Below are 26,078 nucleotides of genomic sequence, written 5' to 3' on the forward strand. Positions count from 1 at the left end.
TTATTTAACGCAGGTGTGAATAATGTTGAGGTTGGTAACTTATATTTTCATGTAGAGTATCGTATAACGTGGTCAACGAGATGGCTGGGCCGGTTCGAAGCTCGAGCAAGCGTATTGTCACTATACAATGCGATCTCATTGAAGCCGTTTCGTTGTAAGGTCTTTTTTTGCACGTTCCTCGAACAGGTTATGAATTACAACGCAGTCGAGCGGCGGCGCAATGTTCCATAAACACTGTCAACGCAAAATGCAACGACTCTATCTACAATATCAACTCCAGTGAAATTCATGATATTTGAATTTAATACTTTTTCTCTTTTTAAAACGTTAAATGTTATAATGTTGATATTTTAGTTTTATTACCTCGAAATAACATATTTCGTACCCAAAACCAACATTTTCTCTTTTATAGGACACGTTTATCCTGCCATTAAACCGTTTTATAGGCAACGTTTTTATTCTGGGTGATTTCCAAAAAGTGAGGACTCTAAATTTTTTATATACGATTCGAAAGCTCGGTTTAAGATTCAAGATTGTCGTCAAAGCATCACTTAAAACCAAATCGACATGACCGGTACTGACACGTTTACATTCGGGACATTTACATCTCGAATAAGTAAAGGGAAAGGACACGATTTTATCGGCACCGCGTTCTCGTTTAAATAAGTGAGGAGGTAATTGCGGCTCATCGCTGAGGATCGCGTGCGTATAAAGCACATTTTTATGTAAAACAACACCGTCGTGTTTACCTACGAAGCGCGTTATTGTCCGCTCGACGAGTAGACGCATAAAAATTTTACTACCTAGGACCGCTGAATTATTCAACTGATGTGGGATGCCCATGATCGATACTTTTATTTAAGAACCCTTTCTAGATATAAAAGATCCGCTTAGAAATAAGTAAACAAAAACGATTTTGAAAACACTTATTTAATATTTTCAAAACATTTTAGTTAAGGTATTGGAACTTTAGATCAAAACACATCTCGAAATACATGGTTATTTTATGTGGGACTTGTACTATTTGAAATAAACTAAAAACACTTAAGAGAAAAAAAGTAAACCTAAAATTCCATCATAACATATAAATCAATTTATTTCTATAGAATTTACAGTGTAATGCATCTCAGTGTCGATGTTATCTAACCATCTTTAAGCTTTCGAGCATCACGGTTCCACGACTATGTGCATTTGAGGTACACATTAATCTCCACATCATCATAGATGTTCCAGAATCTCTATCCAAGTCTAAAATAAACCACACGTGTTTTCCGAGTAATTATGTTCATCAAGTACTTCGTTTTGGGTATCAACTGTAACCAACATGCATTGTTCTCCAATTCAAAAGACATCAAAATCATTTTTTTGTATGTAATCATCTTTCTCAAGTGTGCTCAAGTTGTTTGTAATTGTTTAGAAGGATTTTGATTCACACCAATCAGTTTCTACTATGGTTTAAATTGTATAAATTTTATGGGAAACATACCCATTAACTTTTTTAACATTTTTCGTCTTTATTTCTTAAGCTGAAAATGTTTTTAATTGGTTTAAATCATTTTGACACATACTTATCACTTTGTTCTATTTCCTGATAATTTCATGCCTTGCTTCTTCTTCAACCAGTTAGTTTATGGGAACAACCTCAGAAACTGTTCGATAAGTTGATTCTATTTATAGACGTCAGCATAGACGGCAGGTTATATATGATCATCGACGACATCGTGATTGTCAAATTTACTGTCATTAGAGTGTTAACAACTTATGGTAGTAGTATATTGCTTTTTTTGGTACATTATACAACGTGTTTTGTCATAATCATCTTTTTCTTCTATATGCACATTCTTAGAATCTTAACTTTATCCACACTACGAATTTTCTCGTCGTTTTTCCTATGGTCACACTTCTTTTCTGGATTGCCACTCATAACCACACATTCTCCGATTTCACTGTTACCCTTCATTCTTTATCTTATATTCGTTTGTACATACTATCAAGTTTACTCCAACCTCTAAGGCCTATTCTTAAAGGTTATCTCATAAAACAGACTTTTTAGGATTGCCGCATGTAACTTGAATCCATAAAGCATTCACTTCCTTTTAAAGTATTTCCCTAAGGATATTTCAAGTATCTTTCCACTGGTGTTGCCCAAGCAGTATGTCCCCAACTCTGCTCCAACTTATTTGATTACTCTTGCTTAATAATTTAGTAAGTCTCCTTCCTAACTTATTACACACTATTCTGTTTGTCATAAAATTCCGTTTCCATCCTCTTTCTTTAACTTATTTAGAGCATTTCCTTAACCAAGCTTTTTTTTGTTTTAAGCACCTTTTGACGACTTTTGCTGCTATCAATAAAACTGGCGAAAATCAAATTGGATCCAACATTTTTACACATTCTTATTATAATTAGAAAAGTACAAGAAAATTATAGCATAATTCTATATATGTATGTATAAAGTAAAAACATGAAAAATTCTTTATTGTAGCTGTTTTTACTTAAGGTTATTTTTTTTATAGTCCAAAGAAGAAAAACATCCCCTACGTCGAAAAATATAATGTATATGGAAAGCCAGATTTCGGGAACTGTTGAAATATTGTAGTCACCCTCTATGTACCTTGTTGATCTTTTACGCTCATTTTTCATCGTCGGTAGCTTTTAGTTCACAGCAGGTGGTCTCTTTTGGAAGTGAAGGAAGGGCGGAACAGTCGCAATGGGACCTTATCAAAGGGTGGGCGCGTGATCGAACGCGTTTTCCACATAAAAGCAAATCGACCCCTTTCGGAGAAAAATGTAAGAAAAACTGCCGAGGAATTTCAATTAAAATACCGGCTGCAACATCGTAAAAGAATCCGGCAATCTCGACGGTTGCGAGAAAAACATCTTTAATTTTAATATCGGTTGAACAGATGCCGCCTACGCTACTACGCGCGACAAGGAATTTGCATACGAAAGCTTTTTTCGTCAAGTAAGCGACACCCCTTTAAGTATAAAACGTTTAAGAAGCTTTAAAAAATATACTGGGATTCTTTAGTTTCTTAAAAAAAACAATCTTGGAGTTGTTGGGTTGGGATAAAGCAATTTTGCATAAAATTCAGTTGATGCAAGTATCATATCGGAGTCAGCATCTCTGAAAACTGCTTATCGCTTTAATTTTCAACGCTTAATTTAGACGCAGACGTCGCGCATAATATATGAAATCCGCCGTAAAATATGTTAATACGTGCCTTTATGGCCAGTCGTCTTACTAATTGGTGGCGGACTGTGAAGAGAAAATCTCCGTGGAAAGACTTTGGCTGCCGTCCTTCGGTCAGACGCGGTAAAGACATGTTATTAATATAATGTCATAATTAAGACCGTTGAGCGAAGCAGACAGGTGCTCAGCCTTAGGACCCACAATATTCAACCATACAATTTCTATACACGAAAGTCAGTTGGAACATGATCTTAGCAAAAAAAAATTTAATAACGTGTCTTGATTTATGATGCTATAGTTTACAAACCATTGATTTAAATAATCAACTTTAAATTGAAAAAAGGCTATTATGTTATAAAGAAGAAATTTATCACACTACGGTGAATGTAGTATTAGAAAAAAATCGGCACAATGCAAAGTCAACGCGCAGTTATCTTTACACGGAACATTTAAACCGCGGTCTGTTAAATGGCTCGGTTAACTAAGTCCTCAGAGGGGAAACGCCACACAAAAAATAACAGTATACATTCGCCGTTCCAAATGGGGCGAAAGATATGGCCACTACACCCTCTTCAATGTTGAACCCACACTGATTTATACCCTAATAAGAAATATCTGTCTTTAAGAAGAAAAAAAATCTTCCAATAAACAAAAAAACTTTCCATCTTTTATAGGGTTATTATTGTTCGTGGTTGCCAACAATACTGTTAAAATAGGCCACTATAGGCGCCCGAATACACACACCCGAACAGCTACTATCCATAATTACAACGCTGTTTGTCCACTGTTAACATAATCGTTAATTTGCTGGACAGGACCGGACTGGGCTTAAGCGTCTGTGACCCTCAACGTGACCTGTATAGTACAATGGGACGATTACCATCAGGTCCTGCTTGCTCCCCGGATCGTTATTTTCACTTCACGAACATATCGAGGTGTTAAATTACATTATCCCTTCCATAAATATTCTTTATGATTTCCACAATTTTTAATGGTCTGTTTTAACCCATAAAATAAATCCCCTATTAGAAAACTATGGCCGGATCCGATATTTCCCCGAAATGCAGTATTCACGAGCTGATCGTGTCCCCATTCAACGCCCACCGGACGGAAACCGACCGTTAAAGAGGCCGCATTAAAAATTGCATGCGGTTGGCCGTGTTAATAATTCGCTGTACGGCGGCCAGATGGTGATCGCGCCCGCTTCGACACACACACCGTCCGACGTACGCCACTGTCGCCCATAAATATTACTCCAGCCGACCTTTATAAATAGAATCGTTATTACTCAATTAACGTCGGTGTACTTCTGGTAGCATTTGGTGTACGCGGTCGGTGCTGTAATGCTATAAATAATATTTATCAAAAGGTTTAAAGAGAAAGAGAGAGATAGATTAAGATGGACGTGAACGTTCCTATTAATTTAAATTTAATGGGTGTTAAATGTTTTGTATCAAGATTTATTATTGAATTTAGGCATTTGCAATTGCAATGTATTCCAAAACGCACTGCATAGGTACGGTGTCCTCGATATATTGTGTAGATATGTATTTTCTCACAATACCATTTTACCTGGGACTGTTAATGTGCTACCATAAACAACAAACTAATTTTATCTATTATTTTATAATGGGAAAGCAGATAATATATTATTGGACGCATCTACAAGATCTAGAATTTCTGCATTGCACAAATCTCATAAGGTGATAAACCCACAAAATTTATTTTCCTAATATATAATAATCATAATAAGTTAACTGGTTTCACTTTTATTTTGCACTCTTAACGTTGTTATTTAGGTTAACTTAATTAACATATGACACCATAACCTCGGCTCGGCCAATTTATTATTCACTTTCGCCGAACTGTTATGCTCAAATTGAGTTCAATGTTTTTTTCTCTTTTTTATTGGAAAAAAAAAATGTAAATCCCTAGATGCCTACATTTGCCATAAGAGTTCATGTTTATATTTTTAATTTCTCAAATTAGTGTCCACTCGTACAGTGTGATGGATAGTTAGATAAATTTAAGCATGGAGTAATGAGTTGAAATTTTGCAATAAATTGATAAGAAATTATTCCATCGTAAGAATGAAGTTGTAGAAGACTTCTTCTATCATGACATAAAAAATGTTTAACATAAAAGAAAGATGTCTGAATGGTGTCTATATAATCTGAAGTGATGATGAAAGTGGTGGATTTAAAGAAGTGAAGATAAAGAAAAGAAAAACATTAGCATTATAGATATCTGCATTTGTAACCACAATATATCAAAATTATAGATTGCATCTATAATCAGATACAAGAATTTTGACACCATATTAGTCAAAATAGGAAACAATCTGCACTGATACATCAGCAATATTTTGATTCTAATAAGAAGAAACTTGAGATTTTTATGATTCTTATGGCAGTCCCCCTAAACATTAAACTGGAAGCTTTCTACCAATGTAGCGCACACAGTCTTAACATACGGGGCTGAAACACTATCTCTTCCGACGACCTCTGTAAGAAAACTACAAGTGACACAACGCAGTGGCTAAACTGGAGATGGGCCGGACACGTAGCTAGACTGAGGGATGGACGAAGAGAATCCTAGAATAGCGACACCGACTCGATGGACAGATGATCTCAAAAGAATAGCAACAAACTCAATTGCAATGGCTCAGAACAGGGAGGATTGAAGATGCCTTGAGGAGGCCTATGTCCAGAAGTGTTGCCATTCTCGTGGTTTTGCACAACTCGATTGTGCACCAACTCATACAATGCACCACTCATACCCAGAAAACGATATAGACCTCATGAACCAAAAACACCGAAGAAATTTGAAATTTTCACGAAATTAAAGCTTGATCTTTGCCAAAATAAAACTTAATTACTCTTCTACAAGCGCAAAAAACTTTATTACTAAATTTCTACACGTTTTTCCGAGAGAAAATTTTAAATTGGGCTAACATTTTGCGATTTTATGGTACGAATTGGATGAGTTAAGTATTCGTCATATTCTTCTTCTGATATTTTTGGATTAGCTGATATTATTTTAGGATTTATTTTGTTTTTGTGCACATCATTCTCGATGGTTTTGTCATAATATAACTAAAACTTGGCGTCTTGGAAGTGTTACACAACTACGTTATGATCCTGCATTATTTATTCTCGGGGATTAATTCAGAATTGAGAAGGATTTCTTTTACTTCGTAACTTCCTTGAACTTGTGCCAATACATTCTTATCAACGACCAAGTTGACATATTTTAAATTAAATTTTGGATTCTTTTATTTCTTATTATTCTAGTGATACTAATTAAAACATACTGCAATTAATTGATGCTTAGGGTTGGGATTAAAAAAAAAAGCTGACTAATTAAATATCAGCCTCCCTAATATGATTTACACCGTAGGTAGTTGGCAGAATGTCAAAAACTTTGGGTTCATTACTCTGCGCGGCGCGTCAAACGGTCCGTGACTAATTAACGGTTTATTTAATTAAATTCGAAGTCTTTTTCTCTCTCTTCTCTCTCAAAGTCCGTTTGTTCGTCGTGGAAATTTGTGTCGGGAACTGTTGGGTGGTCGTGGGGTCTAGACGCATAAATCGACGAATTAACTGACCTTTTTTTCTCTACCGAAAACAATGGCATAATTTGATTTGTCGAATCACGTCCCGACTATGGCGGAGAATTATATTTTATGTTCGCCTTTTAGCGAATGTTTACTAAACAACCCCTTTTAACTACCGTGACCTTCCAAAGAGCTTAAGCAATCCGTTTTACGATCGCCGCGAAAGAAAAAAAAAAAGGGAAAATTTTCACGAACCTCGAAAGTTGTGTTTTACGAACCGACGCGGCCTTCTTCCGGTGACTCTTCAACGAAATGGCCCTTCACTGATACAGTCTATCTCTCTCACCCCGTAGAACAAATGAGACCGTAATGACTTTACCGAAGACGCTTAGCGACCTTGTGTCAAAAGGCTGCAAGGGATTTATGGCCCGTATAAGTGCTCGTCATTTGTTTGGGATGGTAGGCATTTGTCTTTCGATTTCCACTTAAAATCGAACAGGCCACTGTTCGTTCTCGCTTTAAAGCTGACGTCTGGTAAAGCTGTTAGTGCCGTTGCCAATGGCAACATGTGTTCTTTCTGTTTTTATAGCAACATCTTAGAAAAGATGAATGTCTCTCTAAACTATAAAAGAACTTTACAATTTGACCCTGTTGACAACTTTGTGAGTTTTATTGTTGGGCATGGAGAGTTGGACAGTCGTAGAAAAAACAATAAACAAAAAAGTTCTTTATGACATTTCCGTTGAAATTACTACAATTACAATTTAAACAGGAAACTCAACCGGAAAATCTGTATTTCAATGTTAGAACAAGAAGTGGAAAAGCAAAAACCGTGGTGCATTGCAGTAAGAGCTATGGACACCCGCAAATATTTGCGGCAATCCCATCGCTTTCACACACTCACACGTACACACATAGACCGTAAGAGCTCCCTCGGTGGCGCGAGTACTAGTGTATTTCTGGCTACGTGAAATATTGCAGAGGCTGGAAAATATTTTCGACCAACACCGCACGCGGCTTGACTGCAGATGAGATTTTTCCGATAAACCGAATCTCGACCTGTTCTATTTTCGTTCTCGTTAATGGAACTGAGGATTGGGAACAAAAAATAAAGCACGAAGAAGGAAATTTTTAATCTTATTTATACACGGAATAGATAAAATCAATAAAAAATATTTTAGATAATGTAAAACGCCTTTTATGTAACAATGAAAAATTTACAATAAATATATCAATACAGTAATACCTCAATATAATGGACTAATACGGAGAAGCGAGTATCCGTTATATAAAAAAATTTTTAATTTGCACTTTAAACTGTCTGAATAGCATCTAAAATTAACACTACCATTAGAACTAGCACTAGACCTAGAACTAAAAGATGGCTAAACCCGAATGTTTCTAGTTCCGTGTAGGTTTAGCGTTAGTTCCACTTTTAGGTCAATAAGAATATACAACAACCTATCTCTGAATAGCAGCTAAACCTAGAACTAACACTAGACCTAGAACTAGAAAGTTGCGGGTTGAGCCGTACGTCTTCAGACGCACAGCTAATCCCGAACGTTTCTAGTTCTAGGTCTAGTGTTAGTTCTAGTTTTAGTTCAATGAAAAATATACAACAATCTGACGCTGAATAACAACTAAAACTAGAACTAACACTGGCATTAGAACTAATACTAGACCTAGAACTAGAAACATTTGGGTTTAGCCGTCTTAAGAGACGTACGGCTAAACCCGAACGTTTCTAGTACTAGGTCTTGTGTTAGTTCTAGTTTTACTTTAATGAAAAATATACAAAGTTCATCTATATCCGATATAACAAAGTTTTACTGCATCTATATTTAGTTGTATATAATTTGTGTATATGTTTATATTGTTGTTGCTATATTAATAAAAGGGAATGTTCACACAATAATTGATGTACTAGATGGAAGAGGGCGTCAGGGTACCTATCCTATCGTTAATTAAACAAGGAATTTATAATTGTCGGCGTAATTAATTTCGAACGCTTAAGAAAAAGCGTGACGATGGCTGCGCGGCTTCAAGAAACATCTGTTAATTACTGTTAATTATCGCGACCGGGTCGCAGTCGAGCCGGTCGTAAATCACCAAAGCGACCTCCTTCACCGACAAGAGGTCGAGGGGGGAAAACAACAAACAACAAACGTTCTTATTGTGTTAATTGTCGTGTTCAGAAAATGGAGTGACGGAAGCTTAAAATATCGTCATCTCTTTTCGTCCTGATCTTAAACCGGTCATGTGGTCTACGAAATCTGCGGATCATGTAATAAGAAAAGTGATGCATGGTTGGTATCCCATAGGGCGATGTAATGGCGCTTGCGTTCTCCGCAGGTGTACACTCGACTTAAGACGCCGATAAATCATCGCGGACACGTCTGGGTGTCACCTCTGGGGGGCTGCCGCTTAAGTTACAAGCTAAAGCCATGGAGGGCGCTGGTAGCTCGACTTCTCCAGGGACTGATTTATTACAAAAATTCAAGACTGAAAGTATTCCAACGGGATATTTTAACGTGAAGATTAATCTATGGGTCGCAGCCGCGTCCAGGGGATGACTACATTAGAAATTGTAATGGCTAATGGTCGATTTATCTCACACTGGGCACAATCGACCCTAGCAGTCGGTGGCTAATGGAACACGCTGGTTCTGAGAATTGTTTCTTGCCTGCCTGCTAATTTGAATTCGCTTGCTTAAGGTTCGTGAGTTTCTTCGATTTTAACAGTACAACTTTTTTTTGTTTTTTCATTTATTTTGAATGCTTAATAATACTTACCGGTAATGCATCGCAAGTTTCAATTGGTAGCGGATCTTCAGTACAATATGTGGGGTCGGCAGATTGAAGAAAAGGGGGCCGCGGCGGTGGTGGTAGCATAAACTGGGGAGGTGGAGGGCCAGCGCAATCGCACTCAGCGCCCCCTGCAGTGGCGTCCATGGACCACATGCTTTCGCCTTCGACGCCTGGCTCCTCAGTGGTGCGATGGAAGTCTGGTGGTCTGGCCATAGACCCTCGCGCCCGATGAGGAGGATCAGAACAGGCGGTGCTGCAAAAAAAAACAAAGATACAAATACTTACACATAGTTTAGCCGAGAGAGAGACAGCGAAATGGGGAGGTTGAAATGGAAAAGTAAAGGTTGATTTAGAGTCGCGAGACGTGCCCGTTATTTATAGGTGGACAATTAACGGCCGGTACGGCGTAAATTACGGTCGAAGTGGCCGGTTTTAACGGCCGCTCTTTCGGATTATTATTGTAAATCTTCATGGGGTTTTTGGTATGGGCGGTTGTAACTTGGAACCGACGCGTAACGTCGCGTCGCGGTATAAATAGGTTGTGTACGGGTTAGAATCGAAATGACGGTAGTATAAATTCCGTAATGTCGTGGGGAAACAAAAGGCAGGATAAAAATAAAATCGGCCGTATGTTACACTGCTGTTACTAGCAATTACGATTAAAATAAAATTAAAAAAACTTAAACCTCAAAGAAACAGAAGCTTTTTAATTTTTAACAATGTAAGTCTAATTTATATAAGAGTGAAAAGCTCAACCATACATTATCTGTTGTAAGAAGAAATTCAATTTCTGCCACGTATGATTAAAACAAATAGGCAGGTACTAGACCGTTCATAAGAAAGAATTAAGCGGAACCTGACGTTACCACACATGTGCACTTCTTCTACTGAGCAATTAGCTTAGAACCGACGTCTTGGCAAATGCAATATCGTTTTTACCGGGATAATTATCGGTTATTACGCCGTTCGACCGTACACGTTATTATACAATTACAGTATTTATCTGTATATACCATCGGATCATTAAGATTCCGCGAGCGATTTACATTGAGCTCCATTAGACGTGACCATTTGTAAAATAACTGCGCGTATAATAACGAACTAAACTAGAATCGATTGTAAATAATCGAAAATAAAAGTTTAAACTTTAATAAATGATCTGAAAAGAGGTTGAATTCTGCACTCCCATGGGATGTTTTTGTCTTATTTTCTAATTAGTTACGGTCGGCAAAACGACCAGAATCCGTTAGTCGTTACAGAGACACCAGAGTTATTTATTGTAACTCAGAAAATATGATGCATAAGGTATACAGTTAAGCAGGAAGTCGTTACGTTCGTTTGGCTTTCTTCTTTGATAACCGGTGTGATTAGTATGAAGAGAATTAATTCGGTTTGCTAAAGTAAATGCGTTTTAATAATGAGATTAAATGTTACAAATTCAACGGAAGTTATTTAATAAGAAAATGAGAAAAGAAAATAAAAATTTAATGGATTTTCAGTTATATACTTGAATAATTTAATATACCAAGTAATTACTAACTTGCAAGTCAATATTTTAGTCACTAATTGGAACAATATTTAAAATTTATTTATTAGAGAATTTTTTTGTTTCCTGTTCATCAAATATAAAAAGTACATATCTCAACATTTGACATGAGATATCAAACTAAAATAAAATAATTTTTTTAACAACTTTTTTTTTAATACTAGTATTTTTGAACACAACCTGTACATTAACTTAAATAAAAAAATTCATATCTCCTGAGACATCAAACTAAAATAAAATGCAATTTAAACATCATTGGATCTACCAAAAACTGTTTTTTAACACCGCATGAATCGGTTCCAATACTTTTTTGAACACTATTCTTTATATTAGAGGATGTGTCAAAAAATTTAAATTTAAAAAAATCATATCTCAAGAACTAAATGAGATAGCAAACTGAAATAAAATGCAATTAACAGCAAATTTAAACATCATTGAATATACCAAAAATAATTTTTGAACACCGTATGAGTCGGCTTCAGCATTTTTTTTTAACACAACCTGTATATTAGAGCTTAAATCGATAAATTCTAATTGAAAAGAATCATATCTCAAGAACTAAATGAGATATCAAACTGTAATAAAATACAATTTAAAGCAAATTTAAACATTATTGGATCTACCAAAAATAATTTTTTTACATCGCATGATTCGGTTCCAGCATTTCTTTGAGCACAATCCTGTGTATTAGATCTTATGTCAATAAATCGAAATTTAAAAAAAAATCATATCTCAAGAACTAAATGAGATATCAAACTGAACTAAAATGTAATTTTAAGCAAATTTAAACATCATTGGATATACCAAAAATAATTTTCTAATACCGCATGAGTCAGCTTCAGCATTTTTTTAAACACAACCTGTATATTAGAGCTTAAATCGATAAATTCAAATTGAAAAGAATCATATCTCAAGAACTAAATGAGATATCAAACTGAAATAAAATGCAATTTAAAGCAAATTTAAACATTATTGGATCTACCAAAAATAATTTTTTAACATCGCATGATTCGGTTCCAGCATTTCTTTGAACACAATCCTGTATACATATTAGATCTTATGTCAATAAATCGAAATTAAAAAAAATCATATCTCAAGAACTAAATGAGATATCAAACTGAACTAAAATGTAATTTAAAGCAAATTTAAACATCATTGGATATATCAAAAATAATTTTCTAATACTGCATTAGTCGGCTTCAGCATTTTTTTGAACACAATCCTGTATATTAGAGAATGTGTTGATATTCAAATTTAAAAAAGCATATCTTAAGAACTATATGATATATCAAACTGAAATAAAATGCAATTTAAAGCAAATTTAAACATCATTGGATCTATTAAAAATAGTTTTTTAACACCGCATGAGTCGGTTCCAATACTTTTTTGAACACAATCCTGTATATTAGAGAATGTGTTCATATTCAAATTGAAAAAAAGCATATCTCAAGAACTAATTGAGTTATCAAACTGAAATAAAATTTTATGCAAAGTTAAAGCTGATTGAATCTACAAAAAATACAGGTTTTTCTAATTCTTAAGTAATAATAAAAATTTTCACTATTTACCATTCTATTTGCAAATATTTATTTCACTAATCAGAGTAAGTTTATTTTTAAAGAAACATTTATACAATAAACTGAAAGATTATGAAGAAACTCGTGTTGAAATTACATTTGCTTCCTGTGCACACGAATGAATCATTAACCGAACTATTACAACATCCAAATATGTGGCAAGTAAATATAAAAATCTGACATCAAAATGATAACCGTCTTTACTCTTAGTAAGTTATCTTATGTTCAACCGATATCTTATCGATTAATAAATGTTTGTGTCACATTTTCCAATGAACGTCTAAATTAAAGTACTAGAGAAATCTTACCTGGTAAAAGTTTAAAATACAATTGAAAGTAGGGAACACATTTCAATTTTTATTCAAAAGCTTTTCATCTTTTGTGTTTGTCATGGAGCTACCGTTTTTGGTACCTTATTCGTGTTGGTTCAGATGGTCCAGGCGGGACGGAGTTTTAAATTTTGTATTTGAATACCCAAATAACTCAACAAATATTATTCGTGTTTGCATTTTGTATTTACAATCCTCGTGCTACGTTGGTGGTATGTCAGAAATCACATGTTACCACTAATTGATAACATAATCTTCAAAACAAATTTAGAGGATTCGTCAAAATTAAAATTTCGATGTCGTATGGTTATCTCATAATAATTAGTCGGTTTGTATTAAACCTTACAGAGCTTTAAGAACTGTTTATGTTTATAGTTTATAGCTTCTGCGTTAATAACTCGCCATAAAAATGAACATAAAGATTAGATTGATGGTCTCAACACGTGCAGTTAAGAGATATCGTGTTGTAGAATATTTTAACGGAGTTAACATGGTATTTCTAGTGAGTAATGAACGATAATATGATATGATGAGTTTGTTTGTATTTAAATATTTGTGTTTAATTTTTCGTTCATAATTTTTGAGTAGATAAGAAAAGTTGTCGTTAAGAAGAGAACGTTAACAGGTTCATAAACCTTTTATTTTTGCAATTATAACTCTCAGCTAGACCAGTAATGGCTTAATTATGAACCTGTGCAGTTGGGTGGTCCAAGACCGTTGAATGGAGCGATACTTCACCAGTTTTATCTTTATTACTTTATTCGCGAACCGAGTTAATGCGCTATTGTTGAAGTCGTTTTGTTCTACCAATCATAACTTTTTATAAGAGGTTTATTATATTTTTTTTATTGATCTACTTACTTAGCGTATCATAATTTCATGTTGATTAAATCCAACAAAAAACAAAATGTTCATCTTCGAAACTTTTAATGTAACACTTCACGAAACACAAAACATAATATAAAGAAAAAATATAAATAATTAACACCAAATACAAATTAAGATTGTATTTAAAAAAAGAACACAGTGGAAGATATATTCTTGGATTTGGCAGGAAGTAATCCTAAATTAGCGTTGATAGCCTCGACGGAAGCGGTCTTATAAACAAGGAACCGAATACGAAACAGAAAACTGCAATAATCCGGTTTTATTGTGCCGACCGCACACTGAGCTTTCGTGCTTACGTGATAGGAACTAAAAAAAGCTCGTCAACAACCGACGTCTATTCATGGAAACGGAATGGAAACTAAGCTCGGTTCGGCATCACGAAGGCAGCTGCACGTTTCCGTGGCCCCACTACCAACCGTCCGACCAATAACGTTTTGCCCTCGCCTGGAGTACTCCGAACCGAGAATGGAAGGGATAATAATGTCATTAATTCCTAATTTACAGTAGTCCAAGTGAGTTCTCAGGTATACCTTAATCACATAAGAAGAACCTATACTTTGATTCTTTTTATATATTTTTTTAAAACTTTTTATTTGTGATGTGCGGATAAGAATGGGTCAAACTGGGCTATAAATCGAAAGGTTCGATCCGATTATGCCAGTTTTACATCATTTTTTTTTCATTTTTCGAACGTCGTCAGATCGCTTTTAAAGATGATGACCGTTCGATAGTGTCCTTTTGTGTGTAATCTGATGGGACCTCGTACGGAACCTATCAAAATATTTTGAACTGTGACTTGTAGATGTTTCGGGGTGTGTTATCTGGTGCTGTCAAGAACGTGAATGGGCTAATTAAAATTTCGATTGTCGGATCACTGTGATGGATCATTTCGCTTTCGATATCCTTTCTTTTTTTTGCGGTTGGATTGATATTTCGAACTGGATTATTAGTATTATTACGTAAAGAGACCTCTTTTATTTTACGTAACCAATTTCATTTTGGAAAATTGGTCTTGTTATGGGTAATCACGAAACAGTTTATGATATCACGATTTTATTACACAATTTCTCTCCCATCTATAATAATAACAATAATGAATTTAAGTCACGCTATAACCATTTAACTTAGAAATTTATAAATTTAAAGTGCGCTGAATAATAATTAAAACTAAAACTACCGTCCATGATTTATACATCGTATAGACAACTCGGGGAATACCCCGACATTATCTATGAACGTGGAATAGAGCAACTTGGGGAATAACCCGAGTTTGATTCTATCTGTAGGCGTTAACATTTATATTTAAATATTGTGATGTATTAAATAAATAATAGTACTTGAATATTTTGTTCGTGATATCCGAAGTTCGTACTAACGAGGACCGTTATATCGAGGTTTTACAATATTAAGTGATAATAAAAAAGCAGTTCATAAAGGTTCAAATAAAGATACAAAAAAAATCATTGTTGTACCAACATGGTCGACGTTTGAATTCAATACAAAGGGATCATTATTAAAATTTGCCGAACACCGTTCAGTACAAAACCCCCAACACGTCCTTCCCGTGTCCACTCTTTGTCCCAACTCGTCCGGTTCGACAAAAGCTTCGAGATCGGACAAAAGCTCTACGATTCTCGTTCACGTGTTCCGACTTTTGTCCCGCGTCGCGTCATCGCCTGTTGTACGGGAATGGCAAAGAGGAGAAAATTTGTAACGATTTCGCGTTATGTGTCGTCACGATCTGACCTGCGGTGTTCGTTTTGTCCGCGTAATCGCCGCGGCCGCTTTAACTCTTGTAGTGTGGTATATATGTATATAGGAAAGGGTTTACGCTGTCGGCTGACGCGAACACGACCGGAAAACACGGCGGGCTCGATTGTGTGTTAACGCGGAAAGTTCGTGAAAGTTAGCCAAAGCCGTCGTGAGTAATGTCCATGTTATATAGTATTTGGAGGCGACTACAAACACATCACACTGTTAAAAACGAAAGTTAACAGATTTCGTTACATATTTCAGAGAAATATAGAAAAAGAATTGGTAATATTCAAAAATATGTTATTAAATTATTATAAAAAATTCTTAACAATGATACAAAGTCAGTGAGATTTAAATAGAAATCATACGATAACAAAATAACAGATATATTTATAATGTCAGTTTTGTTTTGAAAAATTAGGATACATCGAGGTAAATAGAGAAGAAAATGTCGAAAACATGTTATATTTCCATAAAACACCTTTTATGAACTTTTCTTTTATAATTTTTCAGGGGATAATCTTTTTTTAAAGACCAGCAGTAATCTGCCATCATGTGACAATCCCATCGACCCTAATACATTTCCTCCATCACTTTTGCATCCTAGTGGAACCGCTTCCCTGTTCCTCACTATAATTTCCTAAATTATCCGGAAATTTACCAAGATGATTGCAGAGATAGTGTAACTCATATTTGCTCCTAGAGTCTGAAAGTTTGTTAGCATATTTTGTACAATTTCTTCATAATTTGGTGCTTTATGGTTACCTAGGAAATTTTCGTCTACCAACACAAAAGTTTTCCAAGATTTACTTTCCGGAACAATATGACATTTTGTAGACTGTAAGTCTTGATATCTTCACGTTTGATTTCGATCATAGAAATACCAAAGTCTAATCCAGAACGGTCTCCTTTTTTCCACAACCGTAAAGATTCAACACAGGACTTACAAATTTTTCGAGGAACCCATGATTTATCTAGTTTGTCCATTTTAAAACCGAAATATTCAGCATAAGTCTCCTCGACAAAGTCTGTGATATTTCTTTCATTTCAAATCACTACTATATTTACACTTTCTTCGTGACGAACCCATGTTTTAAAAGACAAGACAAATATATTAGAATGGATATTCAGTAATTGAAACAAAATATTAACACATGACAACTTATCCAGATTCACGTGTAAGTACTTTAATATTGTCAAATAACTGTGATCTCAGCTGTTCTGCGGAGCAAGGGGTCTGAGAGTGGGGATCACGTGATGTTTGTATGTGCGAAAAACTTGCGCAGAAACCTAATCAAAGGAAAATAAATTTTATTACTAACAAGCCGATAATTGTTCAAAATATAAGATATGTAAAAATCATAAAAAACAAGAGCACATTCAGTACTTTCATGAATATATTTGTAATCTGGGCACTTCAAAACATAAAAATTTGCAAACATATACCTGGCAACAAAAAAAATTTTTTTTGTTGTAGAGCTGTGTAATAAATACAATATTGTTTGAGTTAGTCACAAATTTACAATTAAACACATTTGAAATATGACACTTTACTTGTAACACTAGTTATTATTGAACCTTTCCGTAATTTTATTGAAATATAAAACTTATAATTATACATAGTTGCTATCTATATACTAAGAAGAAGTGAGTCTTCGAACTTGTTTCTGAAGAAAGTTGCAACATGGCATCCGAAACGTTAAACGTTTTTTCAAAAAAAGCACGGCTTCACCCGAAAGATTGTAGTTGTAGGTTTAGTGTTAGTACTAGTGATAGCGCTACTGTTACTTCTAGTTTTAGTTTAATTAACACCGGCCGTGAAAGCCTTCGTACTAATAATTCCCAGAATTATTGATCTTTATTAATTTATTAAGAAATTGTTATTGTTTTTACCCTCGAATCTCTTATAAAAAAGTGTGTGTTATTCCATAAACAAGACATCGATGTGGTTGGAGCAGGAACTTGTTGGACACACCAAATGCGGCCGTTACATTTTTTTTTATTGGCTTATTCGATAATTTAGCAAAATTGAAGACTTCTATAATTTTTTATTTATCAAACTCGGCTTGAGTTTTTCCAAAAGAAAATTTGAAAAAACTTTGGAGATGTCACCGTCGTTTCGCACGCGGTTGGTTGAAATAAAAATCAATAAAAGGTGCATGAGCGAGATGCCACGCGAATCTTATGCGGTAGAAGAAGAGATCCGAACGATACACGTTTGCATCTTCTTGATCTTACGCGAAAACTTCGTAAACGTCATCAAAGCTTTTATAGAGGGGATTTTGAATTTTAATATTAATTATTGCAAAAATTAAACAATTTTAGGATTTGAAAATGTTACCAATTTGATTGAGGGTGATGACCCCATTGTTGCTGATTTCGTTTTTTTCTCTATATTAATTTTATATAACTTTCATTTTCATATTAATAATTATTATTTTGTTAGTTTTGATATCAATCACTTTCACAGATACAGATATGCTCCCATCATTGATTAATTTAGTTTACAGCAAGCTGTCACTTCTGCCAGTCATGTTACATTTATTTCTTCCAACTTAATTGATTACATTATTGCCGTAATATATGCATCAGTGAAGCAATCTATTGTAATCGATTTCCATGATGTATCGGACCATTGCCCTGTTTATATTGCACTGTGCTTAGATGTATCAGAATTTCCGAATGGTTGTTCTACGTATAGAAATTTCAGGCATATTACCAGCCATGCTTTTTTATTAAATTTGCGATCAATTTCGTAAAGTCTTTTCATCCGTAGTGATTGTATCAACGAAAAAATCAAAATTTTAAATACTAAGTTAACGTTTAGCCACATCATATAACCCGACATCATGACTTCTATGATGAAGTGGTGTAAGTTTCTTCAATGCTAAAAAAATATGATATATTAATAGATAAAATAAGCAGATATTCAATATACATGATTTCTAAATTTTTGTGCAGAAACTTCTTAATAGCTACTTGGAAGAGTTTCTTGTACAAAAAGTGAGTTTCATACTATCACACAACCCCAGTTTAATTAAAAACGACGAAATGCAGAAGTAATAGATCATACAACATTATTGTATTCTTTGTATTTGTATATATTGCATTACTCAGATTTATGCCAAGAACAATATATAATTTATTAATCAATAAACTTAATGATGCCACGCTGTCAAAGATGATATATTATGGATACGATAGCTATGGATTACATTAGACAAAAATAAAATAAAATTTCGTACAATAATTTAATTCAAGTCAGAGGTTTTGCAGTGTCTATGCCGAAGACCTACCTGTGTTAATGCGTGGTTACCTTGAAGACCCTTTGTAAATGTATGCAGATTAGGTTGTAAGTAGATAATAGAAGGAGGTATGACAATCCAACAAACGTAGATTATGTAATTACATCATGCAGATGATTGTTGTGGATACAAGACTAAAAGTACATTTTGATCTTCTTCGTATAAGTTCATTGTAGTTTCAATGATTTTGTAGAAATTTTAAATTTTAGTGTAAAAAGTGTCGAGAACCTGCGATATACTGATTTCTTAGTAGAATCTGATTAATTCTGGACTTTTTTACAAGTTAAAGTGTAGGTAGTGCAATTCTTCAAATTTGCAGTTTGATCACACTTTTTCTTGTAATTTAAAGTTGGATCAGTGTAATTCTGGACATCGTTTGGGAATATAGAGTTCTTCTATGCATTTCCAGACTTTTTCTTGGAATTTAGAGTTTTGCCAGTATAAGTCCAGACTGTTTCATGCAATTTAAAATTTGATCAGTAGATATTTTTTTGAGTTTAGAGTTTTTCAATGCACTTCCAGACTTTTTCTCGACATTTATACAGTTTGGCTATTTTGATTGCAAACTTTCCTAACAGCTTTCCTAACAATTTAAAGTAATTAGTGTAATCCTGCATATTCTGTTGGAGAATAATTTGGCCAGTGTAATGCGATAACCAAATAATCTCTTGGCTTCTGCATATACTACAATGAACAGATTGGGTTTTCTTGTAGACACTCATACATAATATTTAGCTTTTTTCTTTGAGTTTCTCCTCTTTTTAATAATAAAATATCAATATTTCAATAAATTCGTCACATTCCAATTTTTTTTATTCTTTAATTCTGTCCGTAATCACATCCGGGACCACATCCATCAGCAACTCCCACGTCTGACAGAGATCGGGAACGATAATCCGACCGGACATATTAATCACGGACAGCCATTACACCAGGGTTATCGAATTTTGGTAATCGAATTCTAACTGCGCGTGGTGCACGGTCTGATTGACGCGTCCAATTCGGCGGCGGCTTCGCAGTCAACCAGGAAGCGTAGGGCGACGCCCGACATCCCCACGAGTCCCCCCCGAAACCACCTGCTTTGATGTTGATTAAACGAGTTGTTTAGACAGCGAATCGCCGCCGGACCGCAGCCTCTGGTACTATGCGATTGTCGTTGTCATCGAGACGCGGTCACTCGACGGATAAATCCATTCGCAACAAATCCAAGTACCCGCTACTGCGCCGCGAACCAGTCTGTCGATTCTGTTGCGTCTGTCGACGTCTATTTGAATTTAAATTCTATTGGCACGATCGTCGATGCGTGTCGAAACGATGCGGTGTGCTGTGTAAAGTTAATCGACGCAGGAACCCAATCTCGTTGACAAACTCTGATTGAATGTCGATTTGGTTTCTAGTTCTGTTAATGAAAATGGTTTATATAGGGGGAAGTTAATTAAAAACAAAAATATGTATGGGGAAGTTCTGTTTATTATAATAATAAACAAAAATGACTTCAAATAACACTATTGTTGATTGCCAAATATGTTAAGCTTCACGAAGAAGGTTCATCTTTCTAACAGTGTTATTGAACGAAGACACTTTTTAAAGCAGTTTCTCATCAGACGAATGGTACGAATCTTCTTGTATTTCGTGATTCTGTAAACTATCCTCTAAGATAGTAGCAAAGTCAAAACTCTCGTATCTACTCTATTCTGGAGTTTTTCTTGCAAGTTAAAGTGTGGCCAGTGTAATTCCACACTGTTTCTTCAAACTTATAGTTTGATTACTGTAATTACACACTTTTTCTTGCAATTTAAAGTTTGATCAGTGTAATTCTGGACATAGTTTTGGAATACATATAGAGTTCTTCAATGCATGCCCAAACTTTTTCTTGAAATTTAGAGGTGTAATTCCAAACTGTTCATGCAATTTAAAATTTGATCAGTGTCATTCTGGATATGTTTTTGAGTTTAGAGTTTTTCAATGCACTTTTTCGTAACATTTAGAGTTTGGCCAGATTAATTCCAAACTTTTCTTCATATCTGGAGTTTAGTCAATGTAATTACACATTTTTATTCTGGAAAAAGATAATAATAGATAACCTAATAATCTCTTGACTATGGTATTATTATAATAGTATGTTATAAGCTTTTTGTATATCGTGATTCTGTAACCACCACTCTACATCGGTGACTTTAAATTTATACAAATAAAAACATAGTACACAAAAAAAAACTGGATATTTTTAGCACTTTGTTTCTTATTTTGTCAGAGTTAAGCATCTTGAAATTATGAAGTTTTTATAATATTTTAGAGCGCCTCTGTGGAGACGGTAACTAATTACTTTAAAAAGAAGGAAATTGAATAAAGGATGTAAAATTCTTATTATAGGTACTTATATTAATAAAAACATACTTACATCTTTATTTTGTGGTTTGAAAATTCCACAGTCAATTGTTAATATTTTATTGTTTTAACCGCACAATCCCAAACCAATCCTAACGGAACCCGAATGAGGAAGCGACCTCGTTTATGACCAATACGTCAAACCGCAAACGACCTACGGTTACCGTTTCAATTATCGTTTGAAAAGTGTATTTTCCAAGTACATAGCTCGTCTTGTTGAAAAACTAATTAGGATATGCGTCATACGATGTCCTCAAAACTAACGATATAGCGCCCCGGGTGTCATCGTTAAAGCCGGTATTAACGAAGAGTGACGTTCGTGTCCGCTGCATATTTCGCCTACGGGTCTTTCGTCGTCTCTGTTGTTGAAAAAGTTTCGAAGATCGATTGGTAAAGTCTGAACGGAAGTGCTCTTGACCGCTATTTCTTGGCGGTTGAGTTTCCAGGGTAGACGAACTAGCGCGTGATTTATGTCGCAGGGATTTTGTTAAGAAAAAACACCCCCCGCGCTGTTCGGACAACAAACTTTCCAAACAACAGAATTAACCATTAACGTAATGAGTTTCCCCGTTGTTGTTGTTTGCTCGACGGAAACTTTAAGGGATCAACCGTGAACGTTCTTTTACCTGATCCCGTTTCGAACTATACGGGAAGAGAAAGGCAGCAATAAAAAGCTCGTCGTTACTCGCCTACTAAAACGATCTTGTTTCTACGAAAACCACATAGTTGTATAAAAGAACTTCTTGTTTACCTTGTTACTAATCTAAATTGATTCTTTTTTTGTTCAAAGAATTTTTCTTTATTGTATTGTACGTTTAATATTTATTTAACCCACGTTTTGTAGTAATCATAAAACCTTCTACTAAAACAATTATCAAGTTTTAAACTCACTTAATTGCATCCTCACGTAATTATGCGTGGCGTGTTAAACACCTATGTTTTACATATTAAAAGGAACGTACCATCTTTATCTACCATCTATATTCAAGAAAGTAGTCATAAATAGTTAGGAAGTATGCAGGTACTAAGACGTCAGAAAATATATTCATAAAATAAAAGTTTATATAATTTCCTTTTGAATTATAATTTTAAATCTGAAAAGTACAAAGTGACTATTGTAATTTACGACATCCCGATTAAAATATTTAAGGGATATGTATACCATGATATTAAGTCGTTTTTATATTCTCGTTTAAAGATGGAAAATTATGACATATAAATTTGTCTCGTGGGGCGTCGATTCGAATGAATTTTTTGGAAAAGGGTCCCGTTGCGTATGCAACCCTCTCGACGATAGGGGGTAAAGAATTTTTTACCTGCGGCGGCAAATTGAGATGGAACCCAACGGTGCGAAGTCATTTACACGTCTGGGACCCGAAGCGGTTTTTATTCGTTTTTGACGGCTCAAACGGCGCGTTAATAGTCAACCGTTTACAACCAATTTGGCACTGTCAATACCTCTTATATAGAAAACAGTTAGATAGTCCATTTCTAACACCCATGTTAAAAAATGTTAATTTAGTCGTTGCAAAAAATTAACTAGTTTTAGTTAAGCTCCGTAAAATAACATTTCTTAATTACCTCTTCAACGGACAAAGGTAATTAAGGAAGAAAGGAAGTGAGTCAGTGTTTACAAAACATTTTATGTATTTACAAAAGAGAAAGTAAATATTCGTTTAAGCATTCAATGATTTGTGACAACATTTTAGCTATAGAGAAATAAAGCTTGAAAATGTAACTTATCTGGAAAACCAATAACGCTGTGAAAATGGAATGTAGTGTTAACAGGTAGGGATAATAGCTTTATTTTGTATCGAATTTATGTGGCGAAGCATGTAAAGGTTTTCATTATTCCCTTTGCGGAATGTTTGGTTTATAATAGGATTTATTTGAGTTCTCAAAGCAATTTAAAACAAAGCCATTTTCGAGCTGGACCATAAAATGTATAAAATATAATCGTTAATAAAAACTTTAAATTGATTAAGATGAAAAAATAGCTTTACTTATCTAGCACGTATAAATTTCGTTATCAAAGGAAACTAAAATAAATTATATAAAACTGTTCATCGCTTGGCTCCAAAGTTCGCTTTTTGACATACATAATTTCTCTTTTTGGTGGTAAATAACCATTTTGTAGTCGTGTCGTGATAACAGCTTAAATAAATAATGTTATTTTTCATTGTATCTTTAAATAAATCCTTGATTAAATAGAATTTGTAGATTTGTTAAAAGGTATTAAATTTCATACAACGTTTATCCATTATATTCCATCGTTTTCAAATGGTGATAGTGGGATTTTTGGATTTGTACTAATCTTTATTAAAGTATTCTTTGTAATTTATTATTTTAGGCGTTTATAAAGTTTTCTGGATGTACAACACGTTGGAATCTGTGGTATTTTGTTGGTACGGCTTTAATGATGTTTATTTTGTTATTCGTTTCATGTGACTCTGCTAGTCTTTATGAAAAATTTTATTAAACCGTTATAAACACGCGTAGTGGTTCGTGATGTTTTTCAGTTTATTCCTGCAGTATAATGCATACGGTATAAATGCAAACCATTAGAAATACTTCTCTTCTTAAGATAGATTCATTCATTCTAATCTCATATAGGCCAAGATAGAGAAATTTGTATTTTAAACCCTCTATCTAAATCATGTTAAGTCTTTCACAACATTCAGAGAAGCTGCTGCAGTAAAGTGTTTACTTTCAAAACTTTACTCAATGTATTCTCAGACCTTAGCTAACTAGTTTGTTGTATAATGCCCTAATTGAAAAACAAATTGCATGTCTGCAATCTTCTCTGGAAACGTTGCTTTTAAATACTGATAGATTTGTTCATTGGTGGTTTAATTTTTGAGCTGAGATATGATATGGATTGATCGATAAAATACGAATGACCGTGAAATTTGATATTATAGATAACTGTAGCTCATTTCATGTTCAAACATTTCCAGTCTTAAACGTAATGTTTTTCTGAGGTAATAACAGTTTAATTTTATGTAAAAAAAAATTCGATTAAGATTTGAGCAAAGCTGAAGAAATTATCTCAAGAATCGGCGATTTCATATCTCCTGTCGTTAGCATACTACTCCAAATAATTTCTTCATGATTTTCATCTACATTTAATGTCTGTAGCTTCAAATAAGTACATATATTTTATGATTATGTTGTGCTACTACCGTATGTAGTAGCTTTTGTGGTAACATCTAAACTACATTTAGTAATAGATAGTAAAATTATTCATTATCAAATAAGGGTGAGGGATATGAGATTAGGACAGGTTTGGGTTTTTGAAATTATATATTGCATTGAAGTTGAGTTCTATTTGAGACCCAACCCAACCCCTAAAACAGATTTGTTACAGTTTCTTCTAAAACTTATTTCAACTTCTAATAACAATCAGTAAAAATAATCAACATTTATATATATTTCTTTACAGATAGATTCTTTACAATATAGATTCTTTACAATCAACTTAACGATTTCCGTATATACTCTTTAAAAATACTATTTTTGTTAAAAAGTGTGTTCGAATTGGTCCTTCTATTGAAAAGCTTTCCAGAGTAAAGAAAGCAGTTTTTAACCTGCTGTTACTTTCCTGGTATACGAAGTCGAAAGTTTACAGTCTGTTACGTCGCTAATTTTTAACGGTAGACTCTTTTCGTTGGCCCTTCACGTTAAATGTAGTGAACCAGCGCACAAAGACCTGACGATAACAGACTGTTTGCACCGAGGACTACGACGATCGAGGGGGCGGAGGCGGTACACTAAACGGGAATTAAATTGATGCTTTAACTTCAAGCGCCACCTCCGGGAAGCTTTGCAGCTCCACGCCCTCCAAAGCTGTCGAGCTTTCGTGCGGTTTTGTTGGATACGCGTTTCACGGTCACGTTTGAACAAGGTTCAACGGAAAATCATTACAAACAACCGCGCGAGCCGCGTGTTTATTTACAGTTTTGGGGGGAAATTGTTTTAGTTTTGTGAAAGAATATCTTCGGTTTCAAAATAACGTGGGCGGTGTTGGTTGAGAAAGTGGTAATATATCGATTTCTGAAAGCGGTTGGCGAAATAGAGTGGGCGCGCGGTTTTATTTATTTCCAATTAGAACAAACGGTCTAAACTTTCCCAACTAGTTCCTAGTTGAAAATTGAGTTCCATTGTATTGGGGAACTCGCGGAAACGCTTTTAGACCTATTTTCTCTCTCTTCGTTCGAGACGATTTTCGAAATTGAGGACACGTCTTCGGTCATGTTTATCTGAAATTGAAAATCTTTCAATTATAAGTGATCGACTTTTGAAACCGGAAACATCGAAGTCGAAGAGAAGACTTTTTAGGTGCCTTTTCGAAATTTTCTTAGGTATTCATTTATTCATTAACCGGGGTTTTATTCAGTGAATCCTGTTGTAAACTCTAAGGTCTAAATGGAACTCTAATTGCCGCTCATTTCGAGGTATACACTCGATTTGAACTGCAACTTAAATACTACTTCCAGAGCTACCCCGTCTAATGTAACGAGCACCCTCTATTAACGCTTTACTTCGCCTGCAATTTAGGTAAAACCTTTACTGTGTTCTAGACTTTTCAAGCATGTAGATGGTGCTTTTAATTGCGCGATTTGGGCGTCAGAAGATACGAATAAAGCTTACAGTACTCGACGAAAAGTAATTAACTGTCAGGATGGGAGCTAATAGATTTTGAAGTGATATGCAAACAATTAATCCGGGGGAAAC

General features: G+C 34.6%; 1 protein-coding gene across 2 annotated transcripts in view; it reads right to left on the minus strand.

The window, feature by feature from the left end:
- Positions 1-26,078, minus strand: part of LOC111423796 (putative Hedgehog signaling attenuator pxb) — a 159,884-nt gene that overhangs the window by 25,196 nt on the left and 108,610 nt on the right. The window contains exons 1-2 of one of the 2 annotated variants that reach the window (XM_023057151.2): positions 13,870-14,255; positions 9,542-9,809 (exon numbers count right to left, since the gene is read on the minus strand). In XM_023057151.2, coding sequence (XP_022912919.1) covers positions 9,542-9,769 — 228 coding nt within the window. In that variant the 5' untranslated portion in view covers positions 9,770-9,809; positions 13,870-14,255. Of the gene's footprint in view, positions 1-9,541; positions 9,810-13,869; positions 14,256-26,078 lie in introns of those variants that run through there. The other variant, XM_023057153.2, reaches the window with a different exon arrangement.

This window comes from Onthophagus taurus, chromosome 7 (genome assembly GCF_036711975.1).
Source record: "Onthophagus taurus isolate NC chromosome 7, IU_Otau_3.0, whole genome shotgun sequence".
Taxonomy (NCBI): domain Eukaryota; kingdom Metazoa; phylum Arthropoda; class Insecta; order Coleoptera; family Scarabaeidae; genus Onthophagus; species Onthophagus taurus.